This window comes from Zonotrichia albicollis, chromosome 10 (genome assembly GCF_047830755.1).
Source record: "Zonotrichia albicollis isolate bZonAlb1 chromosome 10, bZonAlb1.hap1, whole genome shotgun sequence".
NCBI lineage: Eukaryota > Metazoa > Chordata > Aves > Passeriformes > Passerellidae > Zonotrichia > Zonotrichia albicollis.
Genome location: NC_133828.1, coordinates 6,162,811 through 6,188,608, shown reverse-complemented (window position 1 = coordinate 6,188,608; position 25,798 = coordinate 6,162,811). Strand labels below are relative to the sequence as shown.

Here is a 25,798-nt window from a genome sequence, read left to right as displayed (position 1 = left end):
TTGAGAGATGACAGAACGCCAGTGGAAAAGAAGCTTTGGCCCAGTGTCCTGGGTTGACTATATGATGCTTTTATCCCCAATTGATTCATTCTGTCAAAGAAGAGTGAATTTAGCTGAGGTTTCTCTTTTTAAGAGTGGGACAGACCAGAAATGTTCACAGAGGAACAGCCAAAGCCTGTGAAAGGTGAGCATCCCCCACTGGGCTCATGCCCACTCTTCCACTGCTTCTCTCTGCTTCCCCATGGAAATGTGGCTCATCATCCTATGTACATTCCAAGAGATATTCCAATTTTTCTAACACATTTTTGCCTGGCAGAGCGGCTTTTCCTGGGATGTTTGGCTGCTTGGAGCATTCAGATCCATTCAGTTCAAATGGAGTGTGATGGCTGGGCTCAGTCTTGCTTTACCAGCAGGTGAGCAAAAATAATTTAAATTATGATCCTTCATTTCCTGCCCCCCTCAATTCATCCTCTTGAACCACAAAAACCTCTCAGGAACCAGTCTCCAGCTTTAGTATTTGCCCTGCTGACTTTGAGCTAGGGACAAAATCTCTTTTGCTGGCAATTCCTCATGTTTTGGTACAGCAGGATCTGCAAATGCCCCTGTTTTGGAGTGCTGTTCCTGTTGGATGTGTTTGATCCTGCTCATGCTACTGGCAGCAGCACAGGTACAGCCACAGAAATTTAAATTCCAAGTGTGTTTTCCTGGCTGAAGACTTGTGAGTTTTTGAGGGGTGAAAGGCACATTTTACCATATCTATCTTTGCTCTCAAAGACATATTTTTTGAATACTGGGTGGGTTGTAGAGCAAAGCTGATCTTCACCTTGAATCAAAGAGTCTTTTTTGCAGGCAGCCACATTGGACTTTCCCTCTGCCCTTACCTTGGCTCTGTAATTACAACTACATGAGTTAGGACCTCTAGTCAAACAGATTGGAAAGGGTCATTTTAAAAGGTCTGGAAGAGCTGTACAAGGACCCAGGCTTTTATAAAGAGGCAGGAAAGGTTGTGTTTAAAAAAAACGAGCCAAAAATTAGCACCAAGACACAAATACTTCAGGTTTTTGGCAGGTTGAACAGAAACATGTCTGGAGCCCAGTGAGGGCTGCTGTCCCCAGGGAGGGATGGGTTCTGCTTCTGCAGTGCCTTTTTTTCAGTATTTATCAGAAATTATGTTCTTTTTCCCATAGGAAAATATCCTATATAAACATATTTTTAAAAATACTGTTGCTCAAAGTCCAAAATCTACTGCTGCCCAGGATTAAAGGATTAAAGAAAAACAACATTTCTTCCCTTAATTAGAAATCTTGTTGTTAACTGTCAGAAAAATGGGTGCTACAGAATTGCTGCTTATCCTTCTCTCTACCAGAATTTGCTTGATGGAGAATAACATGTTTACATGGAATATTTCACCTGGGAGAGTACAGGAACTACAGTACTTGAGAGGATTAGTCTGGAAAACTGAAAATATCTGACTGATGAAAATATTTTCATTAAAACAGGAAACTGCTACAGAAGAGCTTTGCACACAAGAAAATCAGAGTTACAGGAAAATCAGAGTTACATTACCTGAGCTTTAATCAATTGTTGGATTTGGAAGAATCTCAAAAAACAAAGTAGTACACATGGAATCATACATTGGTTTTGGTTGGAAGGGGCCTTAACCATTTAGTCCTAAACCTTCTGCCATCAACACTCTAAAAATGCCAAGGTCCACCCTGACAATCATCAGCCTAGAAGCTGATTGCTATTTAGAAGGTAAATTCATGGAAATTTCATGTCAAACCCAGGCTTTCCTGCCTGAAGATGCAGATCCAAGCTTGTTGTGGTGGGCTGATAGAGATGGAAAATGAGAGGGGCTCAGGCCATGGGCAACACCAGCCTCAGCCAGGCTTGCCCTGGGGAGAGTGGATGACCCATTTCTGCAGGACAGCCCCAAACCGACCTCGGGAGCTGCAGAGCAAACACAGTGGCTTTGTTTTCCTCTCCTTGCAGCCCAGCTCTGCCTGCAGCCACCCTCCCTCTCAGAGAGCAAAAATCAGCTTTTTCAGCTGGCAGGGCACACAGGGCTGAGAGCGGATTGAGTCACGAGCTGGGCAGAGCACGGCAGGCAGGGCTGGCAGAGGGACATCCTCCGAGGGCACCACTGCCAGCGGGCACTGCCCACAATGTCCCCTTGTTGTGGCCAGAACAAAGGCTGCTCTTGGAGCCTAATGCCGGCTCGGGGGGGCTCAGGGACACGGGGAGGGAGCAGCACCCGTGGGTGTACAAGGAGGCTCCCCCATTGCAGGGCTCCAGGCTGCTGGACGTGTCTGGGCACTCCGGGAGGTAGGGCTTCCTGTGGGACCCGCGGGGTGCCCACCCTGGCTTTGGCACGGGGGGCTGGGGGTGGTGTGGGGGGTCAGAGTGACGCTGGGACAAGCAGAGGTGGCTGGGGGACACGAGGCTGCTGCGGGGCAGTGCTTGGGGCTCAGCTGGGATGCTCCAGGTGCATCACGTTGGTGTCTGGGATGGAATCTCTGGTGGGACTGAATGAACTGATGTAAGATCACTGCCCAAGCAGTCACACCAGGAGCCAAAGGTGCACTTTAGACCTAGCAAAGAGGTTCTGGTCTTCCCTCACCTGGAATATATTGAATATTTTTTTGAAGAGTAGCAATGCAGCTGTTTCTGGCTTAATGTGCTGCTGCTGTAGACCTGCCTTGAGGTGGATAACTTAAATCCATCTGGAAGCTCAGTCTAGTGCAAACCAAGGCAGGTCACTTGATGGTGAAGCATCTCCAGCTGAGCTTCCTGGTCTAGGGGATCTGTGTGGGGCAGGACGTTTTCTGGGGATCTCAGCAAGGTGGGAGGTTAAGTCCTTTCTTTTTTACATTTGTGTTATTAGATTTCAGGCAATACGAGCACCAGTTCTGTGGGTGAAGGTAGGGGAAAATCCAGAGGCAAGTGCAGGGAGCACCCAGGATTTTCTGTGTTTCAAACAGTGATCACTGCACCTTCCTGGGGACCTCCAGCCACCTCCGGCCTGGGTAGCTGTCCCCAAAAATATTTCCTTGCTTTCTAATCCCTGCAGTTTAACAAGCAGAGTGAGCCGGCTGGGCTCGCTGCCCCTGTCCCTTTTGTGGGGCAGGACAGGGGGGCCAGGCTGCCGGGGCTGCAGTGCTCGCTAGAGTTTCTGCCACTGTGCCCCGTTTTCCCCTGAGTGACAGACGGAAAAATCGCTTGCTCAGGTGCCCGGGCAGCCAAGGAGCTCCGGATCCCTGGGGAAGGCAGGGATCTCCCAGCGCATCCCACAGGCAGCAGCGGCCAGGATGCAGGGAAGCGCTCCCTCCCTCCTGCCCCGAGCAGGACAGACAGACCGGGCTCACAGCGCATTAAAAAGGGACAGAAATGTCCCCGCTCCGCCCGGCTCACACCCCTCAGGCTCCGAAGGTTCTGCTGTCCCAGGGTGTCCCTTTGTGCCTCCCCCGCTCCATGAGGACACGCTCTGCCCGCCCCGGCTCCCGCTCCTGCCCCCGGGGCTCGGGTTTCCCCCTGTCCCTGCCCCGCTGACGCTGCTGTCCCCACAGGTCCGGCAGAGCCGAGCCGAGCCGAGCCGTGCGGGACATGCTGGCCTGGCCTGGCTGAGCCCGGCCCCGGCCCCGCTGCCGGTCACGGAACCGCAGCGACCCGGACCCACGAGGATCTGATATCAGCGCAGCCCCGTGTCCGGATCCACGAGGATCTGGTATCAGCGCAGCCCCGTGTCCGGACCCACGAGGACCCTCAGCACAGCATCCAGCCAGTATGGAGCCGGCTCCGGAGCTGAAGAGGTACTGGCAGGAGCGGGATGGCTTTCCCCACCTGCTGGCTCTGTGTCACAGATGGCTGTGCGGGAGGTGGGAGGAGCAGCAGATGTGCCCGTGGCCTGGGAATATTTCCCCCTTAGCCCCTCCACAGCCTAAGTTTAGGAATAATGACGTTTATGAGTTATGAAGATATTCTTGCAATTTGTCTTCCTAGAGAAAACCTTTTCCACTAAAGAGGTGGCATCACCTAAAGTAGTAATGTGACTTCCCTGTGGCTGCTGTCCATGTTGCACCCAGCTCTGTTCATGGAGGGAAGAGGTTTAACCTTGCAAACTCAGTCTTAGCTGGGAGCTGTGGCAGGACCAGCTGCCCGTGGGCATCCTGCTCCCTGCCAGTCCCTGCCTCAGTCCTGGGAGTTGGGGGACCAGGACCAGCCCAAAATGTTATTTGCAAGTTTTGGGATCTGCTCTGGATTTTAACCAGATTTTAGAGGAAGTCCATTTGTTCCTGTTTCACCTTCCCAGCAACAAGTGTTAATCAGTCTCAGAATCTAACCCCTGCCGGGAGAAATGGCAGAAGTGTCAGTGGAGGAGATCTTGGCATCATCTGTGCTGGTGAATGCTTGTGCTGAAGTCTGTTCAGGTCCCCTGGCAGGTCTCCTGGCATGGCTGGAAACATTTGACCTGTCAGAAATGGAATTCATGTTCGAACTGTTCCTCCCTGCAGAGGAAAAGCCATGCTACCCTTCGGCATTTCAGTGGGAGATTTACTCTGAAAAGCACCTTGCTGGGCTCACCCAGCTCAGGAGACAGAATAACTCTCTGGGGGTTGTGGTGGGCAGAGATGGAAGAGGTTGGAGGGTTGAGTGGAAATTGGAGGGAGTGGCCTGCAGCCAAGCTGGAGATGATGGAGGTGGGCTGGTTCTGGCCTCTTCCTGATGAGCTTCTGAGAGCTCTTTTCTGGGGAGAGGGGAGGTCAGGGTGGGTGGAAGAGAGACACATCCCATGGACATGAGTTACATGACTGTGGCACTGAACTCGGATGAAATCAGCTGCTCTTGCAGGACTCTGGAAATGCCCCAGTGTCTCAGACTTCTGGGATATCTCCGTATTTTCTAGCCCTCATTGACCAAAGCAGTGCAGTATTTGCACGTGGCCACTTCCTTGCCACATGGTCCCTACATATTTATATCTCAAAGCCCCACTACAAACTCCCTTCTTTACTTTTCCACCTCCTGCCTTGATTTTTTCTTCACTTGAGATTTTCATCCTTGGCTTTATCCTAGAGGAGACTATTGGGCTGGGATCTGCTATCTCAGACTGCCTGCCCTGAGGCATTTTCTCACAGCAAAGCCTTGGTGTGTCTAAACACATTATAGAGGATATCACCCCCAAGACTTGCTGTGCATCTCAAAATGTGGTTACCCAGGAGGTGACTCTTCCCTTTGTACAGAGAGCCTCATCCCAAGCCTGTCTTGGCAGAAGTGAGGTCCTTGCTCCAATTTAAATGCATCCCTTCATTTTGCCTCAACCTTGTTTTAAATATGAGGCACATTGTCAAAGGAAAATGAAGAAAGGAAAATTTCAGTCTGATGCCTTCAGCTGCAATGACTGGTTAATGGTTCCACAGCACATCTCAGGCAAACACTGGAGCAGTGGCCAGCTGTGGATGCCCAATCCCTGGAAGTGTCCAAGGCCAGCTTGGACAGGGCTTGGAGAAACTTGGGATAGTGGAAGGTGTTCCTGCCCATGGCAGGTGATTGGAATGAGATGAGTTTTGAGGTCCCTTCCAACCCAAACTCTTTTATTGACTCTAGGATTCTATGGCTATGATCAGATACAAAGAAGTTTTGGCTTTCTCTAGTAAAAAAGAACAAAATAAATTATGGATTATCAGCATAGGAAAGTTTGTCCTGGACCATTTTCCCTTTGTTCTGCATTTTCAGTGCAGCTTCAAAAAAACTTACAGGTTCTTCAAATAACTGAAGTGCTATACTTTCCTTACAGGAATAGTTTCCCCAGCATGAACTTTGAAGCAGAGATTCTGACAACACCACACGATAATTCAGGTATTTGGGAGAAAAAAAAAGAAAAAAGGAATTAAAGTAAAATGCCCACTCAGGTTGCTATCACTACAAACATGTTTTCATTCTTTTGGAGTTAGAGATTGTTAACAAAAAAAAAAGACAAAGAAGCAGGATGGTAAACTGAGTGCAATTCAGGTTTACGTTAGGGTAGAGTTCAAAGTGTTGAGGATAGACATTGATATCTTTACCTCCAATGGGGCTGGACCAGGAACACAGCTGCCAAGGGCATGAGTTTTTGGAAAAAGCAGAGCCATTCACTTTGAAATTGCAGTGTCCTGGATGAGACATACATACATGATTCTCTTACTAGTGGTAACTAAAAGCAGGTGATAAAAATGCAACTCTTTGAAAGGCAAAAATGAGGATGAAGATATTCTGCCAAGCCCTGTCCTTCATCCTCATTTCATTTAAGCTGATTTTTCCCCCATTGAATGATGCCTTTTCAGCATTGATCTGAGACAGACCCAGCACAGCAGGACACCTTCCCTTAGTCCTGCCTTTGCTCCTCAGCCCTGAGCAGCTGGCCAGAGCCTGAGCCCTGGCAGCTGCCCTGCCTTTAGGATGGGACAGCAGGAAAGGGAGACTTTGCAATAATTGCTTGGAACCCCTTGAGTATCCCGGGTTTTGGCTCAGAGAGAGAGATCTTGGTGTCAGTCACCCACATTTGAACAGGAGCCCATTCAGTGACATGTTTCGCCATCAGTTGCCCTGCTGGCCACGAGCTGCAGGTCCCAGCAGGGAATTCCCTTCCCTGGCAGCCCATTTCTGTCCCATGCTGTCCAGAGGCACCAGTGAGATGCACAGGGTGGACTATTTTTGCTTCAGCTGCAGGTGCCAGTGTTTGTGTTGCATCACCCCTCCTGGGAGGTGTGCCCAGAGCTGCCCCCCTCAGTCTCTGTCCAACATGGGTACCAGTGGTGGCCACAGGTTTGGAGCCACCGTGTGACTCCCTCCACCTTTTCTTCAGTTTTCCAGAAAACCCCTCCAGTTCCATCCCTTGCAACACAGAGCTCCCCACATCTGGCTAAACATTTTGGAGGCATTTTCCTCAGGCTGTCCTATAATGATGAGTCACTTAGCAAACATGCTGATGTCAAAGGGTGCCCAAGAGTAATTATTGAACCCTGAGTGTGAACAGTTTGGAAAGTGCATCCTCTGCATTGTTTTCCCAAATCCCTGGCTCCTGTTGGGTTAGGCTGGGTTTCTCCCATGAGGTAAGTGCTTTGACCCCTCACATGCCTCAAAGCCTCTAACATGCAACCCCTGTTTGTTTCCCAAGAGCTCTACATGATCCCTGCCATGAGAAGCCTCACAGCTGAGGAGTATGTGGAGGCCTTTAAGGTGTTCTTGGAGCACTCAACAGAGCACCAGTGCATGGATGAGTTCAACAGGGAACAAATGCCCACCATCGTGGCTGGGTAAGGAGCACTTCCCCCGAGGTGGGAAAGACATCTGTTATCCTGGGAGTCAGCAAAAACTTTTTTGGGGCAGGAATGAACTTTAAATGCTTTTCAGTTTTAAGTCCCCTACTCGTGGTTTTTAGGATATTCTGTTTAATGACTCCAGAGTAAGTGCTGTTTCAATTAACACACTGTGCTGCCTCAGCTTATGTTAAGGAAAGACTCAAGATCTTATTCTCATGTCAATCTCTTTTTATTAGCTGATTTTCTGAGGATTAACGTTGGGGTTTTTTTTGTTTTGGTTTTTTTTTTCCCCTAAAAGAAAGCTCTCTTGTGCTCTCTCCCTGCTTTTGCACATCCATCCAAACAGAAACACATCTCTAATTCTCTCCTTGTGGCTAATTCATGGTTTTCCCAATCCCCTAAGACCTCCTTATTTCTATCCTAAGTCGATTTGCATTGGTTAAGTATCAAATGATAATCAGTTTTGTAAAGTATTGATGTAATATCTTAAGGCTGGATAACTGCAGACAGCTTCAGAGCTGCCTAGATCCAAAGCACAAGAAAGTCCTTTCAAATCTGGGTAATTTTTGGATGTTATAGGAACTGTGTTTTTCTCCACTGAGAAAAAAGTTTAGGTAGGCAAATTTTTATTCTACGCATCACATATATATATATATATATATATATATATAAATAAAATAAAACAACAATATATATATTATTATATATATAAAAGAAACAATAAAACAGTAAAATAATAATCATCAAAGATTATGTTAAGAAATTTTAATTGTGAATTTAAATCATGGACAAAATTGTGTCTTTCTATGATTCTGATTTTGGGTTTGTCAAAGGGTCTTGACCCTCTTTAGGGCTAAGGCCCCTGGACTTGCTCACACCCTTCAGGACTTGCTGCTCATCCCATTCCTGTGGAATCATTGCTGTGGTGACTCCTGAGACTGTGCTTGGGAAACTCAATCCCTTGGCTGTTATTAAATATTCTGCTAGGAAGCATGTGACTGGAGTCTTTTAATAAGCAATTTTTCTAAGGTAAAAAATTATTGAAGATTCAGATCCTCCTCCCAATTTCAATCCTGGAGTAATGTCAATAAGAGATGATTTCCAGTCTCCTGAATAGCCTAATGGTTTTCTTTTCTTTTCTGAGTATTTATATCCAATATTCCCTCCTGAGGCTGCTGAGGTTTTCCCCAGCTCACCTTGTCCCTGCTTCCCCAGCAGTGCCATCCCAGTCAGGGACAGCCCCTTTGCCCTGGGCTTCCCAGAGGCTTTTTTTGCCAGCCACAGCCTGAAGAAATCTCCTTGGCAAAAGGTGAGAAACTCTGCACCGTGATGCCTACTGTACTTTGAAATATGAGCTGGCTGAGCCATGCTGGTAATCACCAGGCTCAAAAGGGGTGATCAAATTTCTGTCCCAATTCATGTGCATAACGTGAAAATTTCCAGGCTGATGGGTCATCCAAGCTGTAAGAATGAAAACATGATGTGGTGTGACACAGTGTGGTTAAGTAATTTTATTTATGTGTGTATTTGTGTATTTATCCTTTCAGTCTGGGCACTGGAAAATCGACCCTCAGCGTTCTGGGAGTTGGGAGTGGCACAGGTGAGGAGTGTGGGGATGTGGCACAGGGGGACCTGTGGGCAGCAGAAGGAGATGCTGGAAAACTGGGCACTGAGGATTCCTCAGACATTAATGGCAGCATTGCCCACTGAAGCACAGAAGGGCAGAAGGAAGAGTGGAGCTGGGATAAGAGCAGTGCTCCTTCCCTTTCTTCTCTCTCCATCTCCCTTCTGAAATACTGCTGCTCAGATCTTTCTGGACAGTGAGAAATGTGTGGTTTTAGCTTAGTTTCTGCCTCTTGGTGACTCTCACCTGACTTCATTTGCCTCAAAGCAAGGACTCCTTCTTCTGGTTAGCTACAAGAGCATCTTCAAACCTTGTTGGAGGGAATTAGAGACATTGGAGAGGTTCTTTCCACCCAAAATCCTGCCTTAGACTATTTCCCCTGAAGGGATATCTCCTTTTGTTTTGAGTTTAGAGACCAAGAGACCAAGGCTGGGCAGTGCCCTGCTCTCAGCAGTGCAAAACCACCTGGCCACAACCATTACCTGCATCAGCTTTTTCAAGACATGTTTCTTTGTTACTGCTGTGTTTTTACCCAGTGATAAGTAGGGTTTAACTGCAAATGATATTTTTCCCCAGAGAGAAACCTGTCCTTTGAAAAAATAGCTTTAAAGTTGTTCTAAATGCATTTGTGTTTAAAAAAAGCCAAAACAACAAAACAAAAAAGTGGTGAAACAGCCAACTTTGCTCCTAGGGAACCTGGGAGAAAATAAAGAGTAGAGAAAAGAAGCAGTGGTTTGATTTGTCAGAGTTTACTTCTGCTTTGAAAAGTATTTTCAGCTGAATTTTAAGTGCTAATACTTTCAAATGAAAGCATTTTTCTCACTTTTTTTTTGGTTTTGTTTTCCTGAGTAAGAGAAAATTAGCATCTGATTGTTTTCCCCAACTGGGAATAAGTTGGAGCATATGAGAAACCAAGCAGGAAGAAATGATTCAGTTCTCAATTACCCTCTATTTTCATTAAGTAATATAAAACAGAAATTCTGACTCCACAAAAGCACAAGGGGGAAATGAACTTTTAGCATCGTCCTTAATTTTCCTTATGTCCTCTTCAGAGGAGGTTTTAATGGGAAAATAAACTCTCTAAAATTCCCTGTGTTTCCTGGGTGATGCCAGGACAGGGGTCCAGACCTGCACCCACGTCTGCAAGAGCTGGGGCTGGGCAGGGAGGGAGCTGGGATGGCACCAAGTAAAAGGTTATATCTGATCCCTGACCTTTTCAGAGGTGGACTCTGGTTTCACAGAGCCCCCAGAATTAGTTTAGTTGATGAAAATATTAATGGGGATTAGTGGCCGACTCCACATCCTGAAAGCCTGTGTTGTGCTCCAAATCACGTTTTTTCACCCACCCCATGTTTCCTCATGGCTGGTTGAACTCTGAGCTGGAACTTTCCAGTTGCAGAGAGGTTCCAGTCCTGTCCCAGCTTTGCTGTGGTCAGTGCTGGGGGGTTGCTGCTGGCAGGGAAAGCTGCAGCAGAGAAGTTCCTGCCCTAGAGTGCTGTCATTTTACTGTTTGTTTTTACAGACACCCTGGTTGAAGATGTTATTACCTGCAAACACTGCATTAAGGAATTTTACAGAGGTGGAGTGAAAAAAACTCCAAACTTTAGCAGCTTTTAAGACATCCACGTGCTGCAGGTGCACCCATTTGCCTCCATCAGTGGCTCCAGGGTGCGGGGCAGCGATGCTCTGCCTCTGGCCCTGCCCCAACCTGCAGGCAGCTCTGAGGGCTGCTGCTCCCCAGACCAGGCAGTTGCACACTGGCACTAATGATTCAGCTGCTTGCTATTGGGATCTGCCTTCCTGTCAGCAGTATTGGTCCCAGCACCTTCAATGGGTGCAGCCTCAGCCTCCTCCCTTGAGCCTTTGGCCAGCCCTGCCCTGCTGCCCCTGCATTCCTCACGGGCCTGGGGTATTTTTTTTTCTCACTTCAAAAGCCTCCTCCTTCCTTGGATGTCCCAGTAGTGCTGGCATGGCTGATATTTCCTCCCCTGAATTCTATGTACTGCAGCACCTGCCAAGGATGACAGCTCTTCCTGTGGCTGGTACATCGGCTGTAAGAGCAGGGAGGATGCAGGGTCTCGTGTCAAGACCTCTCTGTGTGACATTTGCAAGGCCAGGGCTATTTTTAGGCCCCACCATCAGCTACAGACAGGATTCTTGCAGAGGTCTCATCAAGGTGGTCACATGTGCTGTTTATTTACATAGTTCGAAGTTAACCAGGGGTACTCATACACTTGGCATTTCTGGGAAGTAAGCAGCATGACCTGTATCACCTCAAAGGAGGCTGGAAATTTCCCAGAACAGGAGGACAGACTGCTGCTTGCTCCTCCAGAGATCACACAGGAGCACCAATAGCTAAATTTGCAGGGCACTTCCACACAGATATGTGAGTCTCTACCTGTATTTCCAAGATAACCATCAGTTAATCAATGCCCTGGGCTGAGGCCATGTGGACAATCCCCAAAGAGGGAGGATCCAGGATTCTGCATGTCAGTGGGTCTTTTCCCTTGTGGTCAGGTCCCCAGGTGCTGGGGCTGTGTCACAGCTGTGTCAGCTGCCTCCTTGCACCCATTCAGACTTTGTAGGATTGTTGAAAGCTGTTTTGTGGTTATTTTTGTAAACAGTGAGCTCTGATTCCTTTGGCCTGTCTGTCCCACGACCCAGGGTATTGCCATTAGCAGGTTTCTGTGCTGCTGCTTGTCTTTGCCTTGTTCTCAGGCTCCTCTACACCTCTCTGTCAGCCTGAGCAGTTCAGTACCATGGTAGGAGTATCAGCAGGCGCTGCCACATGAGCCACAAGGCAGAACATGCCTCACTTCTGCTGGGGGATTTCCTGGCAGGAGTGGTGCACTGGCATCCTTCCATTGCATTTACCTGCTTTGTGTTTATTGAATAGGTGAGCAGGATTTGAAAATGATCAGGATACTGCAGGCTGTGCACCCAGGGGTCTTTATTGACAATGAGATTGTGGAGCCCAACCCACAGCACGTGGCAGCTTACAAAGGTAAGGCTACACCTGCTGCCTGGGTTATAGCAAGGACCATCCATTTGAATGACGAGTTTTTCTGCTATTTTATGAAATTCAGGGTTTTCTTCTACTTTTTGAAACAGAGCTGGTGAATCAAGCTCCAGACCTGCAGAATGTTTCTTTTATTTGGCACCAGCTCACTTCCTTGGAGTATGAACAGCAGGTGAAGGAGAGAGGCACACATAAGAAATTTGACTTCATCCATATGATCCAGGTAATGGCCATTGCTTTAACACAGGGCTATTGGATTTAACTGCCCCCTCCAGTTCTGCTCTCTGCTTGAATTTATGACCAGAGCTGAGCACTGCTTTCCCATAGCAATCCTGCAGAAGCTCTACAAACACCAAAGCTGGCAATGCTCAGTGCTGTGAGGTGTCCCTAAATGGGCATGTGGAATCAGGAAAGGCTGGGAAGCATCTGGAAGAGAATTTAAAACACCTCTAAGAGAAAGAGTTTAAGCCTTCGGAGGGTCATTGCACTGTGGAGGAGGAATAATGGCTGTGTGCCACTGGCTCTTCTAGATGCTGTACCGTGTGGAGGATATTCGCAGTACTATCAAGTTTTTCCACAGCTGCCTTGACCATCATGGTAAACTCCTGATCATAATTTTGTCAGGTAAGGGAGACCTTGTATTTTTTTTTTTGCTCCATTGCTGGAGTTTTGAAGAGCTTTGAAGTTTGAGAGCCACAGATATTTATCTGGGGATGTCAGTGCTGCTTATTCTATAGCAAATAATTTTTAAAAATGCTGGATTTCATATGGAGAATGCAATCTTGGGCATAGCCTTGGGGTCCAGTGTCTGATGGGGCCACTTAGGCACAGCCTTTGTGCCCTTGCTTCCCTGCTTATGGAATTGAGGTAGTAGAGAGAAGTGTGGCTGTCCATGAATGAGGGCCTATCCTTCCTCATGATGAAAGCAGCACTGGAAAAACACAACCTGAGCTCTGGGTGGACTCATTCTCAGGACTCTTACCTTTGCACAGCAATGACCCAGAGCCCAGAAGGATAGCAGATGCTGCTGAGAGCTTCAGGCTTTATGGCAGGACAGGAAAAAAGAGTAACAACATGATAGCACTTAAAAGAATTGAGTGTTTCATCCCTTGTGCCATTCATGAATCCCCAGCTCACAGTGTGGTGGATAAAGCACAAATTTCTATGTTCCCCATAAAAACTGCCTCTCACATTGCCTGTAGGCCGTTTCCCTTGCTGTGTTTTTGAGGTATATATTGTTCAATGAGCACTTATAATTGAGGTTTGATGTGTGAAAACATCTGCACTGCTTTGGCCAAGGCACGGTTAAGAGGTAGCATGGGATGTTCAGGCTCAGCACATTGGTACCTCTGTGTGTACCCCTCCTCTGGGCAAATTCAGTGCTGGAGGCATCTCTTAAGGAGTTTCCTTTAAACAGAACAGTTTTGGAGGGAGGGCTGAGGGAAAGCAGGGTTTTATGAAGTGCAGATATTTATGAGTAGGGAGAAAACTCTCCTCCTGCGGTGTCAAGGGCTGGGCAGGCAGTGAGGGAGCTTTTCCAGCTGATTTCATAGTTGATTAGTTTGACTGCCTTGGCTTTGCCACAATAACCTTCCCTGGTGCCCCGGCAGACAGCAGCGGCTGGGCCAGCCTGTGGAAGAAGCACAGGGACTGCCTGCCCGCCACCGACAGCGGCCACTACATCACCTGCAGCGGCATCACCGAGGTGCTGCAGAGCCTGGGCGTGCAGCACCGCGTCTACGAGCTGCCCTCGGGCTGGGACATCACCGAGTGCTTCAGCGAGGGGGACGCGGTGGGCGGCCGCATGATGGATTTCCTGACGGGCACCAAGAACTTCCTGGGCACGGCCCCGCCGGCGCTGCGGCGGCGGCTGCAGGCGGCCCTGCGGCAGCCCGAGTGCAGCAGCACCAGGGACGGCAGGGTCATCTTTAGCAACAACCTCAGCATGATCGTCGTGGAGTCCTAGAGCCCGCAGTGTGCCTGGACTTGTACTTAACACCGTGCTCCTGCCTGTGATTTCAGTGGGAGTTGCACTTTGTGCGGGCAGCGCGTTTGCACAGCCACGGACGGGTGTGCGCGGCCTGGGCGGCTGTGAGGGGTGGCGGCCCCCTCACAGAGCTGCTGCTGCTGCTGCCGTGTGTGCCACTGATGCCTTCTGTCCCCTCTGGGTCACCAGGAACTGATTAATGTGACGGCTGACCTAGAGCAGAGACTTGACAGAGCTAAAGAATAAAGTAGGGATTTATTAGAAGGCCTCAATAGATGCACCTTGGACAGCACAAGAGCCCAGCCAGGGCTGTACCAAAATGGTCACAAAATGCATGAGTGCTCATGGGGTCTCTCATAAGTTCTGCTCCATTTGCATATTGGAGTTAATTGTCCAATTCCAGCTTTAGATTATGAAGTCCCATCCTGCTTGTTTTTCTCTCTTCAGCCCACGTTGTTTATGCTCTTGGGCCTGAGATTTGGATCATTTGTCCTTGGTCACCAGCTAGAGAAGGAATTGCTTTGTCTCCCTACTCTGTGAAGAGAGCTCACTATCCCCTAATATGAAGCTCAGAACTACACACTAAACCAGCACAGAATCTGAAAAATATAAAAGCTAAAACCTGAGGCATCACCAGGACGAAACCAGCAAGATGTCCCTGCTGCTTTGCCCCAGGTAATGGCACTGCACCCAGGCCTGAGCTGCAAGTTGCTCTGAACTAGGCTATTTCACATGGTTTTATTGGCATGGACATTTACTGCCCCAAGTCTCTCAGCATCTCACAATATAGACATGTCTTAAAAATTTATCAGCCTTTTTGTTTGGAGAATATTTTGGAACCCAGGATGATACTTGCCCTGTGCTCTTTCAGGCAGACATTAATTTTGTTACTTTCTTACTACTATTTGTCTCCATATAAAATAAAAGCAATCTTAAAACAAAAAAAGTGACATCTGGTTCTGCACATGTGGGGTTATAGAAAATGAAGAGCAAAGAGGTCATTGAGTTAAAAACCAAAAAATATGCAAAGTACCATTATATGGAAGGCATTAAGGGTTTCTTGTAAGTGAGAAAGATGAGCCTGAGGATGTGGAAGAGCTGGGAGAGAGCTGCAGCTTGCTTGGCTCTCTTGGAGCAGCATCACTGTAGCACAGCAAAACAGCACCAACGGCACTAAAATGTGGTGTATGTGGTTAAAATGTTAATATAGGTAAGTTGAAACTATTTCCCAAGGGCCCTGGGTTGTTCAGAGAGCTGAAGGAGGTGCTGCCAGAGCAGCCAGCTCCAAAGGGAGATGCCACTCAGGATGCCAGTGAGGTTTGGTTCTGCATTTGGCACCATGGTGTTGTGCAGACCTTAGACTGAGCACATGGGGAAGCTTCCTGCAGTGTCAGCAGCCTCATTGGAAACCAAATTCCCCTCTGAGGGGGGAAAACCCAGCTTGGGTGGGAAATAGCTGCAGGCACAGAAGCCATCTATCTCTATGTCTGATTCTTCCATGCTTAAGGTGGGTGGGACACACCTGTGTGCACCTGGAGGGGGTCAGGTGGAGGTGTGATGTGGGTCAAATGGCTTCTTCCAGCACCAGGAACACGTGGATCCTCACACTGGCTTGCAAGAATTCCATGTCACTGTCACCCAGAGTCCTGCTGATCCTGCTAAAACTGTCCCACCCCACCCAGCTGAATGCAGTTACTGCCAGGGGCAGCATCATCCTGAAAAGGTAATGAACCTCTGCAATCATTGTGTCTCCACTCTGTCCTTTGGCGTTTTTGGTTTGTTTGGGTTTTATTATATCTTTTTGAAATGCAGCCATCTTTCTTGAAACTACTGCAACAGGAAAAATGAGCAAAATAATGGGGAAACAGCAGCATGACATCATCTCGCTGGCAGGACTGAGGCACCCTGGCCTGCAAGTACTATTGCTGTCAGTTCCAGAAAGGTCAGTCAGAACTGGACAGCCTCCTCCAGAGTACCCCATACCTGTGCACAAGCTTTTCCCTTTGATCCATCCTATTGTTTATTCCACAGGCATCTCCTTTGCTGGTGCTGGCTCCCAGCAGCTGGGCTGTTGGACAGGATCTCAGCACTGCTCCCATCACTGCTCTCCTTCCACTATGAATTCCCATAGTTTATTTCCAATCAGCAGTGGTGTCTCTACGTGGTAGATTAGGAGGAAAAACAAAAGGTACCATAAAACAGGCTTGCTTTTCAAGCTTCAAAGAAAAAACTACCCATTAATCTTTGCAGAAATTTGGCACAATACAGGTTTGCCCAGATCTTCCCCAGCCCAAGAGGTTTTCCACCCCTGCACAGACAGACACATTTCCAATAAGCAGATACTCAGCAAGACCCATCTGTGAGCACAAAATTTACCCACAAAATTGTAAATCAATGTGAAAATGCTCAAAAAAAGGAGCACTTCAAAGCAGACTGTTTAGTGACAGGCTGGGGAGATGAAACAGGGCACCCCATTAAAAACACAGCTGATCAATGCTTTATATGTAGTTTTTCCTTTGATTCTTCAAAAGCAAGTAGTTTATCAACAACTCTGCTTGTACACCTGGAATAAATAGCATCCTAAGTGTCCCATTTGTTTGTATATTTATTCTTTGGTGAACATGCTGTTTAATAACTATTTGTTTTGCTTTCTAAAGGATGCTCTCTTCCCATGCACAATTTCAGGCTGTGCTTCCCCAGCAACAGGACTGTGGCCACGAGAGGGCTGCAGCAGCCAGCAGAATAAATCCACCTCAATCCACCTCCCTAAACTCTGGGAATGCTGAGCTGAAGCAGCAGAACCAGACAGTCAGGCAGACAAATGCATCCAGCTTCCTCTGCTGGCTCATCACACCCTGATCCCAGCAGTTGCTACCACACTTTTTTCTGCTGCAGTCATGGGCCCTGACTCTGGGCTCTGGTTTGTAAAAAAGTCACGATGGCATAGCACAGCTGCCAAGGAATGCACAAAATCTGCTTTTGGGTTGGTTGTTTTTCTCCCACTCAATGGCTGAAGTGCTGCTGCTGGAGCTCAGGGTCTGCACAGGGACCTAGACAGGGAAATGCCAGGAGGGGATGGCAGGAGGGAGAGGCTGCTTCAGCCCCAGCTTTGAGCCAGATTAACCCTGCTGAGCTCTGTCCAGGAGGAATTGTGCTCCATAATGAGTTCCGTGGCAGTTCCCACTAGTGAGGAGCCAGTCCATGTCTCCCAGAGGGAACTGTGATGCTCCATCAGCACCACTTTGTTCCAGCCCAGAGAGAATATTTTTGTGGATAACCATGCAGTAGGCTGCCCTGTGCTCTCTGCAGCAGAATCAGTGTCTGCAAAACCCAAACTGTGCAGTTTCACATGGAGCAGTTGCAGATTTTTGCTCATTTCCTGTCCATAATCTGCCCATTTCAATGCACAGCTCTGGTTGTGTTACAGTCCCCTAAAAAGGAGCTATAGAGAACAAGTCTTTACCACATCAAGGATGGATAATTTTAGTTTTATTGGGCCTATATGCAGTCTTGGGGGCTGAATGGTTTGCCTTTGAAGTGTTAAGGCTTCTCTACTCATGAATATCATCAGGGGAATGAAGGTAGCATGGGAACTGCAAAATCTAGGAGCTGATTTCTGAATAATCTCATTAAAAAACAAGCTCAGTAAAATAGTGGAGCATATACTAAAAAGATTATACTTAATCTCAACAGGGGGGAAAATAAAGAGACTGAACTTTTTTCCCCTCCCCCTTCAGCATTTTCCCACAGAAATCTATAGAGGCTTATATCAAGCATGTAGGATTGTGCTCACATTTTTGGAGCTTATAAAGGCCTTGATAGGAATAATAACCTCCTGGATAGAGCTCTAGAAAGGTATTTATCATGCTGCTTTTTAAGCTGAATATTTTTTTCAAGATCATATCCTCCAGACTGAGGATGAATATCTAATTCAAGTCTGAAATATCTTTATTATTGAGCATCACTCCTTGTAGTCACTCCCCTCCCTTACTGAAGTCAACAGAAACTTAAATCTTGCTAAATGGTGAAAGTCCTCTTAGGCAGAGAATGTGTTGCTCATCCCCCATTCTCCTTTAATTCCTTGTTAACAACAAATAAATAAAGAAAGAAACAAATCCCTCCAAGATAAATGTTTGGAGTAGAAGCTCCAGCTGGAAAGATCTGGTGCCTGAGGAGGGTGTGTGGAACCTGTGAGATGGCAGAATCCCAGTGGGGCTTTTCTTCTCATCTCTGAGAAGGAGCAGGGAAGAGCAGAACAGGAGTTTCATTTCCACTCCCCACTTGTGATGACACGTTTGATTAGATGTGCCAGCAAATTGCTAGAGAAAACATATGTTTTGTCATCCATTGTAATGATGGTTCCTCTGGTGAATTTAGAAGTGTGATAAGGAAATTTTCAGAGCGGTCTCTAAGTCCCTACTGCTTTGTTAACATTTTTTAGCATCCTATTAATCACTCTGTATGTATCTGTCAACAGCTGATATTATGGATTAAGGAAGATTACAGCTCATTGCTCCAGTGGCTGTTTTCTTTAGGATTTAACTCCACAGGCACTTTGCCACTTGCCTCCCTCTGACAAAACCAGCCCCTTGCTCTTGCAAACACTTTGCAGTGCTTCCCTGACTAAGAGTGGGTTTACTTTAAAAAGTATCAAAAGTGCTCACCCAGAAGGGAAACATTTTGATTTTATTATTTCTGGAAGAAGGGCTAACACACTTTCAGTGCTGAACAAAGTGTCCACAAGATCCTGATTTACAGATACTGTTTCCATGCAGATTAATGTTGACTTTGTTTTCTCATGCTTGTGTAGATCATGTCACTCGTTATTTGGGGAAAGAGGATGTTATTTGAGGAAATTCAGAAAAAAGTTCTGCAGGTTCAATAAATTTAACTCATAGATTTTCTCCATTGTTTACTATCAGCTATAGGCCATTCTCCAGTTCTCTGCATTTGTTATCCACTCTGGGATACAAAGAAATCCTTGCGACACCTATGATGTCAAAACAGAATTAACAGCCAAGAATCAAACAGCTCACCCATGAATAACCTTAAAATTTATTCACCCAAACTTACTCCCTTGTGCCAAGACTTGTTTTTATTCATAAAAACAATAATGTCAGAAATACCAGTTTTGACCTAGACATTCTCCCTGAGCTTATTTAATTCTTACATCTTGTCTCCAAGGCCTTATCATTCCTTGCTCCCTTCTCTGGCAAAGCATCTCCCCACCACAACCTCATCCCAAGCAGCCAAATTTAAGAAAACTTTCCTCCCATGCTCAGAAGATGCAGGGTCATGGCCAGCCTCTATCCTAGCTCACTTGTAATTGCTGCCAAATGTTAATGCAGATTTCTTGTTTCAGAGCCTCAGGTTGTGAAAAAGCCCCTTGTTTCAAAGCTGCTCTGGGTGTTTTACTGGGAGCCTCTCACCCCATTACAAATGTCCTAAAACAACAAGCACTGCCAGAGCCTGCCTTCTCTGCACTTGGTGTAAATTATCCCTGGGCCACTGCTTAATGTTTATTATTTCTGATGATTTGAAATTTTAAACTGAGGACATTAATATAACCTGTAGTTGAAGGCCAGGTAAAGGGGTTAATTGGAGAGGAAATTTTTGCTTTGCTGTATGGGAGAGCTGTATTTTACTCCCCCTAACCCCCAGGAAATACAGTCCCCAAATTCATTCTTGTTTTGGTGGGAATTTAAATGAATCTTCCAGCTCCATCTCTTGGCCACGAATTGCTTCTAAACATAATTAGCCTTTCTACTGCTACTGGAGCCTTGTTTATTTATGTGTCAGTCCCTGGAAAGTGTAGGAATATATAAAATTGCACTCAGGCTTAGACAAAAAATCCTCCTTGGCCAGAATCCTGTACTTTCAAGGGAGGGAAGGAAAGTAAGGAATATAGAAAATAGTCAATATTCTGTATCTTTCTTATACTTCCCCCACCCTCCCCTGCCTTTTGCAAACCTGTCTGTCAGGGATCTTCTGTGCTGAAGGCTGCATCCAGGCAGTCACCCTTCCCCCTTTCCTTTCCTCATTAATTTCCTTGATTTCTTTCTACGTGTTTTGCAAAAAAAACCCCAACAAATGAATCCATTCCAATACCTCTGCACACTCACTTTTTATCTTGGTGAAAGATATCTCCTTTTTTTAATATAATTTCCTTTAATGAGAGGATCATCTGGCCAACTTTCATACACACCCTGACTGCAAAACTGTCACCTTCTGATTCCAAAATCAGGCTAAAAATTATTTCAGAGATCATCAGCTGTTCAAAATCTCTCATTTGGGTGTTGAACAGAGAAACATTGAAGTCTGAGAATGCAAAGGAAGGTTCACGTTTGTAATTAAGGGCTTCCCCTGTCCCAAGGTATCTGTATTTTCACAGGGCCCTGCCATGGGCTTTCCCAGGCTGGCCATGATTATTTCATCTTGCTTGGAACAAATTTTCCATCTTTAAACCCTTCCTTTCCTTGCAGGCAGGCCATGAGGCTGGATCCATTACTGCAAGTGAGAGGTTTTATTACTGAGGTGATAAGTGTCATGCCAATACAATAGTAATAATAAATAACTTCTCTAGAAGTGTAAAGGGGCCTGACATTATTAATTGCATTTCAAGCTCTTGTGGATCAGGATTGAATGCAGAACAGACCAAAGGCTTTTTTCTTGCTTGCATTTTTGCTCTTTGGACAGAAATGTGTTTTGGTCAGCTGAAATGTCCTTGATGCACTGAGCCTGCAGCAAACCTCTCACCTGTGCAAGCCCCATCAGGGCTCAGATATCTCTGCTGGGATGCAGAGATGGAGGAACATCCCTCTGACAGGCAGGGAAGGCCTTTCTTTTACTTTTTTCCCCTTCAACAGCAAATGCAAATTCTCTAAATCTTCTCAGTCCTTAGTAGAGATGGTGTCAACAGGAGGCAATGCTTTTAGATGCTTATGAAAGATGTGATTTCCTGCATCTCTCCTGCAGGCTGCCATTCACTGGTGAATGTGCAGAGGGCCTCACAAATGCCCCAAAAGTGACTAAAGCTCTTGGGTTAAAGGCAGAAATTGGTCCCAGGTGCTGAAAGGCTCTGGCACAAAGCATTGCACGAGGCTGCCTTGTGCATCTGAGCTGAGATGCTCACAGGTAAGTTCACTGAGCAAAAGCAGGTCAAATCAGCAGATTTAATGTGTCCTTTGAATCTTCTGCACCTCATTTTCTTCCCTCTGATATAACATTTCTTTCGATCATCTAGTAAGGGGCAGTTGTTTCATTACAATTGAAATAAAAATAGTTGCCACAAAAGGGTGGAGTTTTGCCTATTCAGAAGGACAGTGAAAAGTTGCACTCCTGAGTTGGCTTGAATAGAGTGAGTGTTATTAAGTGGCGACATGAAAAAGACCTCTCAAAGGAGATAATTCCTTCATCCAATTAATCCTTCCTAATGAACTTACCCTTCAGAGGTGGGCAGAACAGTTTCAACATGAAGTTTGCTTCCTGTGATCATTTGTGCCAATAAAAGTCTTGAGAGGAAGCTGATGGAAACTGATGTGAATGTGCCTGAAGTGAATTTATTTTGATATTTGACTCGTCAGGAAAAGAAAAAAAAAGTGGTTTGTACTTTTCAACCTGATCTGCCATTGTGCTCTCTCCTGATGATCCCATTCTTTAATAACTCCTCAAATTATAATAAGGCTCCTGGGCATCTGCTTCCCTTTGAATTTGCAGCTGAGAAAATTCCACATTTGAGTCACTTGAAAGTGGAGTTTTATTTGATAACCTGTATTTTCAAGATGGGTAACTACCTTGGTGAACACCTTGATGGTTATTTCAGTAATAGTAGTCTAAAAATACTCTTCTGTCTCTGAGAAATTTGGATTGAAGAAAGAATCCTTTATCCACTATGTTATAGTGATACTTTGCACTGAGGCACATTTTTTTATCAGCATGTTTTATTCATCAATGCACCAGGCCCTCAATTGGTTTTGTTTAATTGTGACTCTCTTTATACCACAGGCTTGGAAGTCCAACTGAGACATTTTATTGCTGCTTTTTCCTGTGCATTGGAGATCTCAAGAAAGAAAGTGCCAGGAAGGGGAAAAGAAATGGGTAAGTTCAACCAAAACAGAAGTTGTCAGACTAAAACAAATCCAGAGGGAGGAAAAATGTCAGAAAAATTGATAAGAAGATTTTAAAAATCATATATTTATTATGTGTTGGTTCTTTTATAAAAATGGAAGCTCCTGTTTATCTCCAGTTAGAACTGGTTCTAAAGTGAGATACCGCCTCCAAATGAGAGCACCCAAAATTATCTATCCAGCTCCTACCTCTGTTTTAATAACTCATATTAGTGATCTGATTTTGTCATGTCAGTGAGTATTTTTGCAGCCTTGAAAAAAGAAAACATGCCTGGAGGTTAGGATTTAAGCTGATAAACTGAAATTCCCAGATTTTAAATATTGGCCACTACAACTTGTCCACTGCTATAAAATGATTCAGTGAAGTCATCATGAATAGCAACTCTAAGTCTTCCCCATCTCCAATTCAACCAGCAAAAAAGAATTCTTTAATGAGGACAATGGAGCTGATAGCTGGGGAGAAATTATTTTCCAGCTGCTACATGGTTCTGGGGTCATGATAAAATTAACCACTTTGAAGTTGTGCAGCCTGGTTTCATACCTCAGACAAAGAATTGGGATAATTTTTGAGCACTGCAAGCTGCTCATACTTCTCCTACTGCTTGTGGCAGGAAGGAATAGTTTTTAACTTGCACTTTGTTCAATATGGCAGTGGAAAAGCCAGTGCATCCAGCCTAGTGCATGCAGGTGGTGGGCACTGAATTAATATTTCTTTTCATATTCTGGAAGAGTGTCTCAATCAAAATGAGACTTTATGGCCTGATTTTAATTTCACAGTCATAAAGATGAGCATGCAACTTTTCCAGAGAAATAATTAGGTATCACAGAATAAAGCATGTCCCCATCAAATAATAATAACACATTTAATTAAGTGAAAAACTATACTAGCTCTGACAGATTTTACTGTCTGTAATTTACTTCTAGATTAATGGGTATTTTGTAGTCCACCAGTCTACTAAGTATGCATAGTGTATAATAATGCTTTTCTTAGTTATTATTTCTATTTCTGTTTCTACCCCATGTTGACTAAAAGCTACTACATCCATTCTTTTCAATTAATGCATTGCTATAGTTTCTTTTAACAAAAACATAGTTCTTTTGCTCATTTTTTGCCAGACATGTAGCCCTGGGGCTAAATCAGCTGATATGTATTTTTGTTTCCCTGGTGGTCCCATGGATGAGCTTAGAGTGGGTGCTCATCTAAATGTAAAACACAGATAATCACTTGCAATTGCCTGGAAACTGGCAGCAGGTTAGTTAGTGCAGACTGTGGTGCTGAGCTGGACATGCAGGTGGTGCAGTGGCTGTGACACCTGAACCTAAGCCATCATGAGGCTCAAAACAGAAAAGGACATTTCTGCTGGCCCCAGTTTTCTGTGTTTGATTGGATCTCTTCTTTAGGGAGCTTTGGGTTGAGCCTTGGGCAAGGAGGGGATATGCTGCTGTTGTCTTACTCAGGTCAGACAAGACACATTCCCTGAGCTGGTTTAAAAGCTCAGAGATGTTTTTTGGCTGGTGGCTGAGCTGATGCTTGAGTGACTCCTCTGATGGTAAAAGACACTGATGCATCAGCACCAGCCAACGCCAGAGCCATCTATTTACCCAGGGAAGTGCTGCAATAGATCAATGTTAAATGCTTATTTGTGCTTCACTGCTCCAAGGCACAGAAACTAATTACCAAAGATAAATTAGCCCTTGTGACAATGACTAAGAAACACACGTCCCAGGATAGACCACCTTGACCACAAACACACATAACTCTGCCTCTGACGAGGAGCAGCAGAGGGTTACACAGCTCATCCTTCACCAGAGCTCACTCAGGGTGGAGAGCTGCTGCCTTTGTCTGTGTGCTGGAGACTGGTGACCATTTGCTGAGCCCCTGAGTCTTCCTTTTGTCTCCAGGAGCTTCTCACTTGACTCCCCTGTGTCCCTGCTTGCCCAGCTGTGGATCAGCTGCAGCAGTAAATAAAACACCTTCTGCAGATACCAGCAGGCCTGGCTGATGGCAAACTGTCCCCAAAGGTTTTGAGTTAACACATGAGCTTATGAGCTTTGCTTTACACCTTGGCTGCTCAGGAACTACAAGTGCCTCACTCCGTGTCACCTGTGCAGCAGTCAGGAACACAAGGAAAGTTTTCAATTTTGAGTGTGGTTACAGAGTTTTTCTAGCTAAACTCTTGGTGTTGCTCATGGCAGCTGTAATCAGCAAATGAGCACTTGTCAGAGTTGCAATAGGTTTGTAATGTCACTGTTTCAGTTATCCCTCCCCTGGGCCTTTTACTTCTCTCTCCCTGCTGAATTTAGTGGATCTGAATCCAAAAACATCTGCCCTTATTCTCTGACTGGAGCTGACTCAGGATGGATTTCTGGGAGTGCCTGGGAGGCTGCAGGCCTCCTCTAAATTTTCCCTGCAAGGAAAGCATGAGAGAGCTGCTTCTATTAACTTTTTACCCCAAGCCCTTACAAAAGATCTTGCTAGGCTGGGCACTGCATTTTCCATGAATTGTATAAAAACAGAGTACAAAGCCATTATGGATTCAACCCTGCTCACTGTGTCCATCACAACAAGCTCAGGAGAGACCTGCAGAACTGCAGGAGGAATAACTTGAGTGGGGAAGCCTTGGGAACACTCACAGTGCCTGGGGGAGGGTCATGCTGGTGTCAGTATCTGTGGGAAAGGTCCTCTGTCAGCCAGGTTGACTAAATTGCTCTCAAATAACTCATGAACCCCTAACAACTGATATATCTCAGCATTCCCCTTACCCTTTTCACCTGGTTGTATCTCTGTGGCACCACAGACCCATCTCATGCTGGAGCAGAGCAGCCTGTTCCCCTGTGCCATCCCAAACGGGGCCTTCAGCTCTCAGGGACATCCATTCCTCTCAGTATCATATCCCAGCTCTCCTCTGTACTGAAGGTATCCCCAGATTTGGGCCATAAGCACATTTTAATCACCACAATCTTACTTTTCTGCCAAGATCATTAGTGGGAGTATTAAGCTGTGTGACTGACCCTTGAGGAAGACCCTAAAAAATGCCTCTAGGTCTGCTGCTTCTCTCAGCACTCCTTGTTGCTGGACCTCAGGTATAATTAAGAGAAATAACCTGTATTTTTATATCATTTTAGCAAGCTACTATTTTCTAGGTGTGAAAATCTCAATTGCTGCCTGAAAAGTGAAGCATCACTTCTGTCTCTGTGACATCCTCTCCTCCCAGCCAGCAGAGCAAAGCACTGATGGAGTTTCTGCAGCCAGACTTGTGAGACCCCCTGTGCTGGTTGGGGTGGGCACATCAGCTCTGGCTCCCAGGGGTGGGGACACTGCCCCTGTCTCTGCCAAGCCATCAGGGCAGGACTGGCTCCAGCTCTTAATCCAGATTTTACAGCATCTCGTCAAGTTTGCAAGGTACAAACCCGAAGGTTACACCTGGCTGGGGTTGTACTCACTCCTCCAAAGCCTCCTGGCCATGTTAGTGCTGCCACAGGTAGTTTTCCATAATTTTGGTTTCTGGCAGCAGAGGTCAGCATTGCCCTGCTGATGGATGGCCACGCTCGCACCTGCAGGGAACAGCAAAACATCACAAAATCCATTTTCATTAGTCCTTGCTCTCTTGTTGTGATGGATTGTGTCTTTGAGCTCCAGCAGCTCCTGGAGGGGCAGGTGACCGAGCCACCATGTGTGTCCCCTGGGAAGTGACGCTGTGGGGTGGCCTTGCACATGCCATGGGCTGCTCAAGCTGCCTGGGGACA

General features: G+C 46.1%; 1 protein-coding gene across 3 annotated transcripts; it reads left to right on the top strand.

The window, feature by feature from the left end:
• Positions 1 to 2,188: 2,188 nt before the first annotated feature.
• LOC102075357 (carnosine N-methyltransferase 2) lies at positions 2,189 to 14,882 on the top strand. 3 transcript variants are annotated; one of them, XM_074547891.1, is made up of 10 exons: positions 2,189 to 2,325; positions 3,567 to 3,710; positions 3,750 to 3,809; positions 5,792 to 5,853; positions 7,151 to 7,289; positions 8,843 to 8,895; positions 11,816 to 11,923; positions 12,031 to 12,161; positions 12,469 to 12,562; positions 13,549 to 14,882. In XM_074547891.1, exons 3-10 carry the CDS (start codon positions 3,784 to 3,786, stop codon positions 13,902 to 13,904), a joined length of 969 nt encoding a protein of 322 aa, XP_074403992.1. In that variant the 5' UTR covers positions 2,189 to 2,325; positions 3,567 to 3,710; positions 3,750 to 3,783; the 3' UTR covers positions 13,905 to 14,882. The 3 variants fall into 3 exon arrangements, with proteins under 3 accessions (XP_074403992.1, XP_014123169.2, XP_026649808.2); XM_014267694.3 differs by having other exon boundaries at positions 3,567 to 3,809; XM_026794007.2 differs by lacking the exon at positions 5,792 to 5,853 and having other exon boundaries at positions 3,567 to 3,809.
• The last annotated feature ends 10,916 nt before the right edge of the window (positions 14,883 to 25,798 follow it).